Source organism: Peromyscus leucopus, chromosome 2 (assembly GCF_004664715.2).
Source record: "Peromyscus leucopus breed LL Stock chromosome 2, UCI_PerLeu_2.1, whole genome shotgun sequence".
In the NCBI taxonomy this organism is placed as follows: Eukaryota; Metazoa; Chordata; class Mammalia; order Rodentia; family Cricetidae; genus Peromyscus; species Peromyscus leucopus.
In genome coordinates, this window is record NC_051064.1 from 123665648 (window position 1) to 123680756 (window position 15109).

Below are 15109 nucleotides of genomic sequence, written 5' to 3' on the forward strand. Positions count from 1 at the left end.
TGCTGGACAAGCGGATGGTCTAACAGGACAGAAGGCTAGAAGGGAATGGCAGGGAATGTCGTGATAGCAATCAGAACAGCCCACAACTTAAAACTTATTGATTCCACATTTCTGGAATTTTCCATTTGGTGTTTTGGGGCTTCAATTGACTGCAGGGATTGGAAATTATGGACACTAAAGCCACAAATAAGGATGGACTACTGTAAAGCTCTAGCACAAAGTCATCTTTCAACAAAGTAAGCTATTGTTTAGGGGCTCAGGAGTCCAAGAAAAGCCCTCAGATTCATGTCCTTATAACTCTAAAACAATGATACTTTATTCATCCTCCTCAAATCTCCCACTGCTCCACTGAGTCTCTGGTACCAGCTCCCACATTTTACAGACTGGGAGGTCCGGGGTGAAAAAGGACTTGCTTGAGATCCTATGAGGGGCCCTAGAAACAACCAGTCTCCTATCTGGCCCTGTAGAGCCCCTAACCCTTGGTTAGAACCCCAGAGAGGAGGCATACCCAGCTGCTAGGAAAACGGGACAGTGCACCCGGCTTAAGAGGTAATGGGATGGTTCATAAGAAAGACAAGTGTCCCACTGGTTTTCCCTCAGTGTGCTTAGTTTCCAAGACCAGTGCCAAAAGCTGGACCTTTGCTGGTGGCAGGCCTGTCCCCATCCCCCTATGTACTGCCCATCTCTACATTTGCTGCTAGGACCGAAATGCCGCCTCTTCTCCGCGGCTCTTCAGCATCTGCAATCCCATTTAACCAATCCCCACGCGTCCCGCCCCCACTTTTGATAGATCCCTTGAAGTCCCGCCTCCGCACGTGGCCCAGCCCAGGGATCTCTGCTCTCTTTCGTTTGGCTTTAGAGCGCTCCTTTCCACCACCTTGGGTTGTAAGCTCTCAAACACCAGTACATCTCTGGCGGCTGGGCGGGCTGTGGGGAGACCCCCAAGTACGGGAAGGAGGCGTTTTCGCTGCCCTGAAACCTTCCAGACCCGCTCAGTGTAAACCGCCTCCGGTTTGTGTCAACATCCGAGGCCGGAGACTGGCGGCGGCTGGGAACCGGCTCCATCTAAGCAACGGGAATGCGGGAGGGTGGGGAATGGAGCGGTTCTTGGGGGTACGTAGAAGGATCCTTCTGGAGGGGAACCAAAGAGTCCTTTTAGGGGTCCTCGAGAAGTAAGGCTAGGGCTTGAGAACTGATCTGATTAAGGTTGTAGGGGTGTCTGGCGGGAGCCCACGCCCTCATGTGTCTAGGTAGAAGGTTCTTCCCCATCCACCCAGCTCTTGTGCACCCACCCTCTCCTCTGCTTCATGGTGGGTAGTGGTGAGGGGGGAGGCGCTGGTGTAAAGGCCAGAGCTCCTGACCACCCAATCTCCTCCTTCCTTCACCCTGCCACTCTGCGGCTCCTCATTGATTCCCTCCAGGTTCTGGTAGGACACGGGATGGGGTCGCATCTTGTGAATCACCAACTCTCCTACCCCCACCCCCGCTGGGGCCCAGGAAGAGAAGGCTTAGAGATTCAACTGTGGTTCTTCTGTTCCCATAGCAACGGTGCGGTTGTTTTTTGCGAATCCACTTTAATCATCCGTACTTTTCGCTCCAAACTGTGACCCAGGCTCTGAGCCTCAGGGTTGAGGGACAGATGGGGGTGCAGCCCTCTACAATCCTGGCGACTCGGGGAAGGTCAGCGCGGGCGGACGGGCGGGGCGCGCTGTTGTGGCCCAGACTCACAGGCCACCCCATCCCCACCTGAAACTCTGGCTGTCACTCGGTGCCAGCTGAGCCTATCGATGTCCAAGGTTCTTGAGAGGGGGCGGGCCTTATGCAAATCGTGTCGCCTTCGAGAAGCACATAGTGATACAAGAGCTCGGGAGGCGGCTCCAACGCGGACCTTACGGAGCCCGGCGTCCGCCTGCTAGCCAGCCTGGTCCCAGCGGCCGCCCAGGCTCGGAGCCATCCAGCGAGTCAGCGAGCGGCCTCAGGTAATGCGGGTAGGGCAGGGCCCTCGGAACAACCCCGCGGGGCGGAGGCCCTGAGCCCCTCCTCCTCCTCCGCGTTCGCCTCCCAACCTCCGCTGCTCAGATCCATCTTCCTGACCCTGGGTCTGCATAGGTGGACAGCCATCTGGAGGGCCCGCCTTGGGCAAGGGACCACCTTCACTTCAAGCCGGGTCCCCTGTTCAAGGAAGGTGGTACGGCTGCCTCCTTACTCCCAGCTCAGGTAAGAACAACCATTCCTCAGGGCCCAGTGCAAACACACACACACACACACACACACACACACACACACACACACACACACGTGGGGGTGTGGTGTCGCTGGTCCTAGCGGAGGTTTCAGTCACCCTGTCTCCGGTTGCCTCTGGAGATGGTGGTCTGCCTAGCCGTGGAAACCTCTACCTGGAGGTAGCCCACACGCACACCAACAGTTCAGTCATTCACACCTCAGGGTCCTGTTCCCAAAGATACCTCCATAGCAAATTTATTCTCTGATCACACTACCTCTGCCCTTATGCTGACGAAGACCCCCAATGTCCTACCCCAGGCATATTCAGCAGCTTCCCTCTAGTAGCCCCCAACTAGACAGAGATCCCATGTTCTGCCTCTTGTCCTCTCTGGAGCATGAGCAAGGGATGCTCCTTCCGGAGACCACCCCATGGCTCCAGTCTCCATGCCTCCCTAACTCCTCCTTTCTCTGTGATCGGCTGTCCTCTGCCCCCTTTGTGCCTAGTTGCTCCCTCTCTCAGCTTCCCGTTGTTTGTAGAGATGAAGCTCTACATCGTCTGGGTGGACTTGCTTTCTCCTTCCCCTGAGTCTGAACCTGGAAGGAGAGGAGTCTGGTGTAACTCTTGCCTTTGCCTGTGTCGCCGCTGGACTTTAGCCAAGTCTTTCCCTCTCCAATTCCTCATGAGCTGGGGGAAAGAGCGCAGCAGAGGAGGATTAGACGAGGTGGTCTTGAACAACCTTCCAACTCTGACATACTCTGGTTCCACGGCTGATTATAGGAAAAAGAAAGCTTAAACCATTAGGATATTTCTCAGAGGAGATCACTGGAGGGGCATCGTTTTTACTCAGGCCTCCTACACATCCTGCAGGGTCGTTCTCTTAAGGATCTTTTCCAGACCACCAGACCACCCTGGCATGAAAGCTCCAAACTGGAGCTGGCCAACCCAGGTCACATCGCAGGGGTCGCTTTTGCCTCTTATTATAAAGGGGAGGAACAAGACCTGGCTGTTACTGCCATTGCTGCTGCTTGGAGAAAAGCAAAGGGAGGAGAGGGAAAGAGAAAATCTCCTGACCAGGGAGCTGCTGTCACCATGGCAACCGCCTCAGCACCAGCTCCTCCGAAGCTAGGCGAGGGTGTGGGATTATTGCCTCCTTCAGCCCCTCCTACCTTCACTTCCACCTCTCCACTTGAACCCTGGCCCTGAGCCCTCTAGAGAAGCCCCTGAGCACAGAGGGGCAGAGGTTTAGAGCAAGGGATGCCTCCTCAACTGGAGGGACAGTCTTCCAGAAGCCACCACCACTCCAGCAGAACATGCTCCCAACTAGGCTCTGGTCTTTGCTTTGCAGCTGATGGGCTCCAGTTGACCTTGGGTGAACCTTTCCCTGACTCTGGCTTCCATTGTTTCTGAAGTAGGCTTGATAGGAGATCACAGATAAACAAAACAGTGTGACATAGTACCACAAGGGCATGCTGCTCTTCTCTCATAATCTAAGTGCCATTCACTGAACATGACTTCATCCTAGGCTCTGTCTTCAAGCTTCCGCAGGATGCTCATGTGCAGGCACAGAGGGAAAGCAGGAACCTATGGGAAGAGCTTCCAGAAGACAGACAGGGACAATGGGGGAAAGGCACCTTTTCCCCTGTCCACGATGCTCAGAAATAGTCAAAGTTGTGTTGGAAGGGGAAATTTTTTACTGTTGAGCAGCAAGACCTGGGAGTCTCCCTGTTTCAGGCAGTACAAAGGCCTCCCTTGGCATCCTAGATCATTAGCTAAGGGTCAGGAGATGGTGTGTGGGGGAGGGTTTCACGCCATAGCCTCACAAGTTCTGCCTATGCCTGGAGTGCTGAACCCATGCTCTTGCCTGACCACTGCCCAGCTTAGAATGGTGGATTGCCAGGAAGCAGGTGGCAGTGAAGAAGTGAAGGCAGCATGTGTCTGCCCAGAAAAGAAAGGGCAGAGGGAGAGACACTATTTCAGCACACAGGTGAGGAGGGGTCTGGCTCTGAGATGCCTGGCTCAGGGGGAATATGTGGTGATGAGGAGAGCAGTGGGCGGTGAAGATCAACAGGTGGGCAGCTTGAAAAAAGATTCTAGATGATTCTGGAGTTTCAGAGGGTCTGGTCATGAGTGTGTGTGTGTGTGTGTGTGTGTGTGTGTGTGTGTGTGTATCTCTACCCTAGCCTTGAGGTGAGATTCTAGAAGATCCTGGAGCTTCAGAGTGTCACCTAAACCCTACACTGTAACTAGGGGAGATGATCCCTTGGAACAGAGGTGTCAGGAGGAAGGCGGGGCAGGTGAGCCCTGTGACTATGGGCCTGGCTTGGCAAAGAGCTTTGGCTAGCCTTCAGCACTGTGAGCGGTATCCCTGCTCATGGACATAAAGAAGGTTCCAGGAGCATTTCAAAAGGAAAAAAACACGAGACCTTATGGCAAGCTGGGCCTGGAGAAAAGGGGGAAAAATCTGAGAAGTCCATAGAGTCTGTTTCCTTCTCCTTATACCCCACACCCAGAGGTGAAGGAGGGAGGGAGAGAGACAGAGACAGAGAGACGTGGGGGCAGAGAAGAGGTTCAAGGTGAGGCTGAATCTGACTATAGCTGTGCTGACTCAAAGTTGCTTGTGAGCATCCACTAGGAGGGATCGACACTTTCTGCCTATCAGAGATTGTGGGCTGCAGCTCAGGCAAAACGGTCCCACTGAGACCACAAGGTCAGAGCTATCTTTCCCAGAAGGCAGGTGGGGCTAGAGAAGGTCTGTGCTGAGAAAGCGGTCATGATGTAGAAAGGACAGGTCGAGCAGGCGGTCGGATTCAGCCCGAATGCTCAGCGGACCTCCTCGACCAGCTGCCACTCTCGTCGAAGCCACTGCTCTCTCGGTTTTCTTTCTTTTGCTGAAATAGGGGCATGATCTCCAAGGGGGCTGCCTACTTAGACTTTCTGACAACTGAAGAGAGACGAGGGGGGTGTTTTCTGGTCCTCGCTGGGTCTAGGGCCAAGTAGGGGCAGGGCACAAGCGAGGACCCTGAAGACAGAAGGGTGAAAAGGTAGCACAGAAGAAAAAAGAAAGGGAGCAGAAGGCGAGGACCACACAGACACCATGACACAGAGAGACGAGTGTTCTCTGACAGATTTGCAGCCTCATACGTTGACACCCTCCTACACATAGACCCAGCCCCTCGTGCAGACACTCAGGCACATCCTACAAGAGCCACGGGAGAAGTTCTGCCTCCCCCATCAGACACCTTTGCTTCTGGGTTTTCTAACTTCCTTACGCCTTGAGCTTACACAGTCATTGGCAGAGGAGGCAGCTGAGGATGGTCCCTCACTTCTGCCTCCCGGTGGTCCAGAGGCACCCTTGACTCTGACCCTGGTGCAATTCCAAGCTCCCAAAGATAGCGTACTTCCCCCTCCTGGGCTTCTCCTGTAGATTCTTCATCTTCTGAGGGTGGTAGGTTTGTAGCTAGGGAAGGATGCTACCACCCTCTCGACCCCTTGATCTCGTGACCCAGAAGAGGATCCTGAGGTCCAGAGATATCCCGTAATGGGGTCCATCTGCCTTGATTTCTGAGTTCATCTCATCCCTAAATCCAGCCAACAAGGGCTGCCAATGCCCCCTTTTAGCACCTCTCAGTCCATCCACATCTCTCCATTTCAACTGTGTGCCAAGCCCCCTCCTTGTACAGCTCACCACTCTCCCCCTCAAGTCGTCTTTTATTAAAGATTTGTTTTTATTATTTTTAATGATGTGTAGGCTGTGTTTCTGCCTATGGGTATACACGCATGAGTGCAAGTGTCCTGGGGGCGAGGGGGGGCGGGGCAAGAGGTGTCAGATGCCCTGAAAATTGTTGTGAGCCGCTTGACATGGGTACTGGGAACCAAACTTGTAACCCTCTGGAAGAGCAGCAAGTGCTCTGAGACACTACGCCATCTTTCCAGCTCCACCCTCAAGTCATCTTGCACATTGCAGCCAAGGAAAATTCCCAAAAAAACCCTCTGGATTTCTAGGACGTAGATCAGGACCTGGCATATTGTGAGCGTCCTGTGTTATAGGAATGAATGCTAGCTTCCAAACTCTTGTTCTAAAACCTCCAGGTTGGCATGGATTGAAGGCTCCTTGTAGACAGTCATCTATCTCTAGAAACCTCTATGAGCTACTGAAGGCTGGCTTATCTTAGCTTTATCTTCATACCAAACTCAGGCCCCCAACAAATGCTCAGGGAGTGAATGGGTTAATGAAAAGCAAAAAACGTAATCAGGGTCATCACTGCTCCAGGCTAGGACTTCTATTTGTACACAGGAAGGAAGGAGAGATGCTTCCTGTGTGGGCCCTCCAGGAAAGCCTGAAGGAAGAACTTGGGAAATGGTTCCTGGGGGACCTTGGTAGGAGAGGAGTCTACCCGGGAGGCGGGGGGTCTGCTGAATGGAGACAGCCCTTGCTATCAGGAAGATTAGCTGAGGCTTTATGCTAGGGACCTAGGGAATTATAAATGATGGGAGATATGAGGATGAAGATTGGGCCATACTGGACCACAAGTCACTGAGGGGGTCAGTTGCCACCAGGAAAGGCTGGAAATGTCCTTCCAGGAGGGGTCTGCTCTGGGGTGCAGGGTGTTGTGAGGGAATCCTGCTTGAGAAAAGTTCACCCAGTGAAAACAGGCTTCCTCTGAGAAGGGAGACTGAGCGTGCTGAAAGAAGGTGGGGCTTGGCTGATGTGGGTGGCTAGGGAAGTGGGGGAGTGTTAGGGAAAGAGGGAGACTGAGTTTAAGAAGAAGGGCTCCTTACGGGAGGGGGAGTGTGAGGAAAGGTCCAAGTTGGGCGAGGGTGGAGCACCACTTGGCCGGGGTGAGGTCCTAGCCTGGGCCATGTTGAGGGAGCTGTCTGTCCCGCAGGCCCACCATGGGGAAGAACAACAGCAAGCTGGCCCCCGAGGTGCTGGAAGACCTGGTCCAGAACACAGAGTTCAGCGAGCAGGAGCTAAAGCAGTGGTATAAAGGATTCCTGAAGGACTGTCCCAGCGGCATCCTCAACCTGGAGGAGTTTCAGCAGCTCTACATCAAGGTGCCCGGTGGGGAGTGGCATGGGGTGGGGGGGAGTGGACGGGTACTGGGGACCTGAAAGCTGGTGGAACTCAGAAGGATGGGGGTAGGCGGGGAGGGTGGGACTGTCGCTGCGCCCCAATAACCCGTACCCCTGCCTCAGTTCTTCCCTTACGGAGACGCCTCCAAGTTTGCACAGCACGCTTTCCGCACCTTCGACAAGAACGGCGACGGCACCATCGACTTCCGGGAGTTCATCTGCGCCCTCTCTGTCACCTCCCGCGGCAGCTTCGAGCAGAAGCTCAACTGGGCCTTTGAGATGTACGACCTGGACGGCGATGGGCGCATCACGCGCCTGGAGATGCTGGAGATTATCGAGGTGCGGTGGGGCCAGTGTGGGCGTCCGGTATTCTTGAGCTTCAGGAGTCTCCTAGACGCTCCCCAGCGTTCTCCCACCACAGTTCTGCAGGCCCCTTGCTGGATGTTTAACCCGTGGAGTAGATGGTGTCAGGTACTCCATTTTCCCAGATGAACAAAGGGTAGCATGTGGCTGCCCTCAGTGAATCAAATCTAGGGTAGCCAAGTTAATTCATTTGGTTTTCTAAGAAGCTAAGTATTGAGGTCTGGAGAGATGGGTCAGCGTGTAAAGGTGCTTGCTGACAGGTCTCACAACTTAAATTTGACCCTGGGACCTCACACAGTAGAAGGAGAGAACCATTTCCTACATGTTTGTCCTATGACCTCAGACAGACCATGGCACTCTCTCTCTTCTCTCTCTCTCTCTCTCTCTCTCTCTCTCTCTCTCTCTCTCTCTCTCTCTCTCTCTCTCTGTAAATGTTTGGCTCTTTTTTTTTTTTTAAATTTGCTTTAAAAAAGTATTGAGTTGCCGGGCGGTGGTGGCGCACGCCTTTAATCCCAGCACTCGGGAGGCAGAGGCAGGCGGATCTCTGTGAGTTCGAGGCCAGCCTGGGCTACCAAGTGAGCTCCAGGAAAGGCGCAAAGCTACACAGAGAAACCCTGTCTCGAAAAACCAAAAAAAAAAAAAAAAAAAAAAAAAAGTATTGAGTGTCTGACATGTGCTTTCATAGGAGACTTCCAGTAAATCAGAAAGTAAATTTGGGTCATGCCAGGCAGTAAATGGTATAAAAAAATAATAATAAGCAAAGTAAAGGAAGAGAGCGTGATGGAGGAAAATGGGGGACGCTGACTCTAAAGACTGCAGAGTGAACCACCCACGCAGGTGAAGTTGTGTTTGCATGGCTCCGGGTATGGTAGGAGGCCAGGGCAGTAGTGGAAGTGTGAGCGGAGGGGAGAGTGACAGAAAATGGACCCACAGGGAGCCAGGAGACCCAGCGGTGGCTCAGGCCTGGGTAGAGGCATTGAACATATTCTGCGTGTGGATAGCAGATGATGGAGGACAGCGTGGGCAGCAGAGGCAGGGAGACCAGTTAGGAGACTTCTGAAGAAATCCAGTCAGGAGCTGGTGGAGGCTGCCTTCGTGCATGCACTGTGGAAACGGTGGAAAGCAAGTCGAGCAGAACTGGAGTTGGAATGTGTTGCTGAAGGATTGGAGAGGAGCGAGAAGAATATCGGGAGAACTAAGCATGGTGATGCATTCCTGTAATCCCAACCTCAGGAAGCTGAGGCGGAAGGATGGTAAATTCAAGGCGAGGCTGAGCGGCATAGTGAGTTCCAAGTCAACCTGGGTTACAGATGAAACATTGTCTTAACAAATTTAACAAAGAAAGGCTTGAGGGTTTTTGTTTGTTTGTTTTTCTTTAAAATGTGGCAGAATGTTGACACAGGGAATTCTAGAGGCACAACAGGTGAGAAGTGGATCAAAGAGTTGAGTTTTGAGACAAGATTCGTTTAAGATGCTCATTAGGTAGACAGTATTTTTTTTAATTGTTTGAGTGTGTTAGTACATGCCTTTAATCTCAGCACACAGTAGGCAGAGGGAGGTGAATCTCTGTGAATTCAAAGCCATCAAGGTCTACATAGTGAGTTCAAAGCCAGCCTTATCTACACAGTGAGTTACAGGCCATTTAGAGTTACATGATGAGACCCTGTCTCAAAAGGAAGTAGTGGTGTGTGTGTGTGTGTGTGTGTGTATGTGTGTGTGCGCGCACGCGTTACCACAGTGTCATGTGAGGTCAGAGAACAACTTTGTGGAGTCAATTCTTTCCTTCCACGTTTATGTGGGTTCCGGAGACCGAACTCAAGTCATCAGGCTTGGGCAGCAAGCTCCTTCTCAGCTGAGCCATGTAGGCAGCCCTAAAAAGCCAGTCTCAACAACCAAGTGTCTCTTTCTAGTGTCTCCCCCCTCCTCCAGGGTCCTCTGAGTCCACCCGAAGGTCCTTTTTATTCGTCCTCAGCCCTCACCGCCCGTTGTGTGTTCACACCTTTGTCTTTGCTCCATCAGGCTATCTATAAGATGGTGGGCACCGTCATCATGATGCGTATGAACCAGGATGGGCTCACACCCCAGCAACGCGTCGACAAGATCTTCAAGAAGATGGACCAGGACAAGGATGACCAGATTACACTGGAGGAGTTCAAGGAGGCAGCCAAGAGTGACCCCTCTATTGTATTGCTGCTGCAGTGTGACATGCAGAAGTAGAGGCTGGTGAGGGGCAGGGCCCCTGGCCAGGACAGGCATGGCACCTCCCAACCTGATGTCCTCTCTGCTGGCCCGTCCCCAGGGGGAGGGGCATTCCAGCCTCACTCTCTAGGTCCCCCACTCCTCTGCCCAAGCCTTTCTCTCCTCAGTCAAGTTCCGTGAGGGACCACCTCATCCTGCAAAAGAGATGGGTCCTCTCAAGTAGCCTGTCCTCCAAGCGTCTGTCACTAGCTCCACCTCTAGCCTTGGCCTAGAACCGACATCCTTTGGGCTTAGGAGAGTTGGCTTTTGACCCAAGAGGCGAGGTTAAGGGGGGGCTGAGGGCTTGCTTCGAAATCCTGTTGTTCCCAGGATTCAGCTCGAAATACACAATGCGGTCCCAGAGGCTCCCAGTCAAAGGGCCAAACTGGGTCTCTCCTTCCCAGATTCCTTGAGAAGTGGTCTCCGCCCCACCCCCTTGACTCTACCTGGCCCCTCTGGCCCCACCCTTGGGAACGTCCATTGAGTCCCTTCTCCAGCTAATGCTTGTTGAGCACCTGAAGGTGCTAAGAATATGGTTGTTTACAAAAACACATTCCATGCCCTCTGAAAGCTCACAGGGCAATGAGACAACTTCCAAGGGTGGAGATCTTAGACAGGGATGTGAAACACACGGAGATGAGGACGCAAGGCAGCGGGCAGGTTCTTAGGACGCATGTGTCCTCCAGCTAACACCACCCAAAGCTGCAGAAAGACTGAAAAGCCCGAGGAAGTTTAGGTGCCACAAGTGGGTAGAAGTTTTAAGAAAAATAAAAATTTATGTAATACTTATTTTTTTAGTGCCCTTTCAAAGAGCTAAGACCATTTTATTAGACTATTAATATATACTCTATATTACTTGGTTTCTTATAAAAATGATTTAAATGAATATAAAAACGCTAATTTTCAAGGGGGGGAAATGCTTGGGCAAAAGGGGTAGGGCTAACCACTTGGAGAACATGCACTCTCCCATCAGCAGTATCTGCTGCTCCTGCTCCTCCTTTTGATTACCTTTTTTCAATTCCACAAGTGACTTTGTGTCGCTCACTTTGGGTGCCGGCGTCAGAGATGGAAACCAGGTTTACGTTGAGCAAGGGTAGTCTGTACCCCACATCTCAGCAGCTTGTTTCTGAGTTTGGTTTGGTTTCAGGGATTGGCTTGTTCTTTCACAGCCTCAGATAGAAGGAGCTAGAAGAAAAGGATCATCCGGCCACTGTTCAGGCTTCTGGGCTGCATTTATGGACCAAACGCCTAAAAATACACTGGGCGTACTCCATGTGAAAGGCTTTTTCTAACCCCTCCACCCCTGCCAGGTAAACAAATCTGTCACCTTCTGAACTCACCAGCTTTGCTTTCTGAATTTTAGGGTCTGTGAGCTAACTATTGTGCTGCATGCTTTCCAGAAAAATCCACCTTGCTTTCTTCTAGCTCTTCACTTTGCTTTCGCCTGTGCTTGTGATCAGGAGTCAGCTTTGATACGCAGTGACAGTTGACTTCCTCTTGAACTGCTGTGAAACTGTCTCAGATGTTCTCAGCCAGGGTGGGAGTAGAGAATATGCTTGTGACGCCGGGGTGTGTGGTGGCGGAGATTGCCCTGCAGGAAGGATGCTATTTGCCTCTCACTTCTGAATGCTTGCCTCCTCACTGCTAGAAACTTTTGGAGATTCTCACCTGTGGTCCAAAATTCTGTCAGACCTTCCTTCTTGTGGCGTTTGGAGTAGCAAGGCACCTTCTTTCCATCCTGCCTACCCAGGCCATGTGGTGAGGCTGAGGGATTCACAGACTCCGGTGATGTCGGCAGGTGTCTTATCTAGGGATGCTTCACAGGGCTGTTCCCCGGCCCTCGTGAACTGCCTGTTAAGTATGTCTTGTGCTGTCATCAGCACCGCAGAGACAGAAATGCTCAACAGCCCACACAGCTGGGACCTGAATTTTCTAGTGAAAAGCTTTTCCTGCCCCGACACGCCCCCCCCCCCCCCGCCATGTTGAATCTAGATGAACTCACACGGAGGAAGACACAGACTTTCTTGGCTTTCAAAGGCTTGTGTTTACTTGCATCTCATTTTGTCCTCACAGCCCAGGGAGATCGGGGTTTTCGGGACCTTTACCCAGGCTTGGAAGCTAAGATTAAGAGTGGAGGGTGAGGAGGTCTCTTGTGTGAGAGCAAGCGGTCAGGAGATTACACAGTTGTTGAACTTGAATGCAAGGCTCTCTAAAAGGCTTTCCTCTGCCTCGTTCATTTCTGTGTCTGTTAGTCCAGATGTTGACTGCAGGACAAACTGACTTTTGTCTTTCAGAAGCTTCCTGCTAAGAAGCTTCTGAGGCCATGGTCTTCCAAAAAAGAGGAGGAGCTTGAAGTCTCCATTTTCAAGCATTCTCTTTTCTGCTTCTGGGCAGCTTTGCATGGACCAATGCTGTTCTTGGGAGCTGCTAACCAAATTCCGGAAGCATCTAACATTGTCTTCCCAACTCTCTTCCTTCCTGAGAGAACTGCTTTTGTTTTTCTAAGCTGGTAGGCAAGTTCTATTCCTGAGACTGATCACTCCAGGGTTCTGGCTGCCTACTCATGGGCAGTATTTGCTACTTAGGCAAAGGGTTTCAGACAGCTCAACAGGCCCCAAACTGTTTCTGCCTTCTTGCTGATGGGAGGAGCCACAGGCAGGTTAGGCCTTGCTCCCACACTCTCTTAGGTGTCTAGAGCACTGTATGCCCAGGAGACCGTGTGGTAGAGCACCCATCCGTGCCTCAAGAAGAGAGATAGGGCTCCCATCTCTGCTCCAGCTTGAGAAGCACTTACCACAAAGCACAAGGTTAGCAGAGATCTATGCATGACTTGCAAAGACATGAAAACATACAGGCAGTTAAAACATTGATCTATCCAAGTTCTCCTTTGAGGTTCTATATCCTCTTACAGAAATTCTGTGACTCACAGTGATTCCAGATTCAGCCTCCTCATACCTGCTATTCTCATTCATCCTTTCTGGCTAAGGGATGAGACCCTTATTTCTCATCCCTAAAAATCATCAGCGTAGGTTGCTTCCCTCAGGTGCCACGACCATCCCTGCAGCTGCATAATTTACTAACTTCCTTTTAAAATTAAGAAGAAAACAAAAACAAGCCCATCAGCAAAGGCACTAATTCTTTTCTGCCCTGGCAAAGGCAGAGCCTCAGAAACAGAAATCCATTTTCCACAGGAGGTCATGAGAGCAAGGAGAGAGCGTGATCTGATCCTCCTAGGCAGGGCAGTAGTAGGCTGACACTGTAAATAGTTTCACACAAAATTTCATTAAATTGAAAGTTATTTCCAGAAGATCCACCCTGGGTGAGGCTTTGTGTTGACTTTAGAAATCACCATGGGGTTTAAAAAAATACGTTTCTTACATAGCTCCTTCATTATTCTTAAAGAAATACATAATTCATGTGCTCAATTTTAAAGTCTTAGAAAAACATGGGATTTTTTTTTTTCTAGACTTTCCAGGGTTTTCTCTTCTTAGCTTTGTCAGAGTGTGGGGCCAGGGTGGGGCCTCCCAGGAGGCACGGATCTCTCTGCATGCGAGGTGGAGGCTGGCTAGGTCCAGGGCCTCCTCAGCAGCAGCAGCAGTGAGGAAGCATACCCCGTTCTCTCCAGATGTGCCGCTTCTAGCTCTGCCCACAGCAACCGTCTTCACTGGTCAATCCTGTGCCGTGTGGTGTGTATTTTCCCCACTGACAATGAATAAAAGGTGTGACTGTGCAAGCTTCCTGTCTTCCCTGAGCTGGCTGGGCAGGGCCAGGGTGGAGCAGAGGGAAACAGGCCCAGAAGAGTTCACAGAGCACCCACAGGAGCCTCCTTGGGCCAAGCTAGGTCTTCGATCTAGTGGGGAATCGAGTCATATAGCATAGCGACCCACTTAAGCTACTTCAAAGAAAAAAGGGAAACAGATCGAAAAGGGTCCCAATGGCAGGCAATTCAGGATGTGTGGGCCAGGCTGGAGATGTAGCTCAGTTAGTGGAGTATTTACTCAGCATGCACAAAGCCATGGGTTCAATCCTCCACACTGCTTAAAATGGATATGGTGGCACATCCCTGTAATCCCAGCATTTGGAGGTGGAAGCAGGAGGATTAAGAAGAGTTCATGGTCGGGCTGAAGAGATGGCTCAGGGGTTAAGAGCACTGGTTGCTCTTCCAGAGGACCTGGGTTCAATTCCCAGCACCCACATGGCAGCTCACAACTGTCTCTAACTCCAAGATCTGACACCCTCACATAGACATACAAGCAGGCAAAGCACCAATGCACATAAAATAAAAATAAATTACTTTAAAACAAATAAACAAAAAAGAATTCATGGTCATCCTAGACTATTTCACTGAGTTCAAGCCAGGTCTAGGATACATGAATCCTTGTTTAAGAAGCAAAAATATAAAGGTGTGGGCTTGGAGCTGGAGAGATGGCTCAGCAGTTAAGATCACTGGCTGCTAGAGGTCCTGAGTTCAATTCCCAGCAACCACATGGTGCACATGGTGGCTCACAACCATCTGTAATGAGATCTGATGCCCTCTTCTGTCATGCAAATAGAACGTGCAAATAGAACACTCATATGCATAAAATATATAAATAAAAAATTTAAAAAAAAATGGTCTTGGCCTCCAAACTAGAACTGGTAACTGTGGCAACTGTGCCTCTCTCTTTTCAACCATGAGATGATGGGCTTTCAGTTTCTGGGTAATTACTTTGTTGTTTGTTTGTTTGTTTGTTTGTTTGTTTGTTTGAAACAGGGCCCCACTCTGCAGGCCAGCCTAGCCTTACTCTCTAATCCTCCTTTAGCCTTCTGAGCTCTGGGATTGTAGGAGTGTTCCACCATTCCTGGAAGGATGTTAACGGCAGGAGACTTTGGTAGAAGGCATACCAAGAATCCAAATAAGTGGATAGTAACTGATGGCCACGCGCCAGGCTAGGGTCCATACGTTGTTTTGGGGCAAATCAAGAAGAGGCACTCTTCTAAGTGAAAGTAAGTATGCAGCTAAGCAGCAAAAGCACCTTTGAATTTGTTAGAAAAACATGGTCAGGCATGGTGATGCACAGCTTTAATTCCAGCACTCAGGAGGCAGAGGCAGGTGTATCTCTGTGAGTTTGAGGCCAGCCTGGACTACAGAGTGAGTTCCAGGGAAGCCAGGTCTACACAGGGAAACCCTGTCTCAAAAAAAACAAAAAACAAAAAACAATAGAGCACAGG

The 15109-nt window shown here is 51.0% G+C and overlaps 1 protein-coding gene across 2 annotated transcripts; it reads left to right on the forward strand.

Moving 5' to 3' along the window:
- Positions 1–1610: 1610 nt before the first annotated feature.
- On the forward strand, positions 1611–13631 carry Hpcal4 (hippocalcin like 4). 2 transcript variants are annotated; one of them, XM_028854485.2, is made up of 5 exons: positions 1611–1979; positions 2110–2217; positions 7111–7279; positions 7421–7636; positions 9680–13631. In XM_028854485.2, exons 3-5 carry the CDS (start codon positions 7118–7120, stop codon positions 9875–9877), a joined length of 576 nt encoding a protein of 191 aa, XP_028710318.1. In that variant the 5' UTR covers positions 1611–1979; positions 2110–2217; positions 7111–7117; the 3' UTR covers positions 9878–13631. The 2 variants fall into 2 exon arrangements, with proteins under 2 accessions (XP_028710318.1, XP_028710317.1); XM_028854484.2 differs by lacking the exon at positions 2110–2217 and having other exon boundaries at positions 1614–1979.
- The last annotated feature ends 1478 nt before the right edge of the window (positions 13632–15109 follow it).

Coding starts and splice junctions, on each gene's coding strand:
- Hpcal4 (XM_028854485.2), top strand. CDS start 7,118: ATGGGGAAGAACAACAGCAAGCTGGCCCCCGAGGTGCTGGAAGACCTG. Junction 7,280..7,420: donor TTCAGCAGCTCTACATCAAG/GTGCCCGGTGGG, acceptor CCCCTGCCTCAG/TTCTTCCCTTACGGAGACGC. Junction 7,637..9,679: donor AGATGCTGGAGATTATCGAG/GTGCGGTGGGGC, acceptor TTGCTCCATCAG/GCTATCTATAAGATGGTGGG.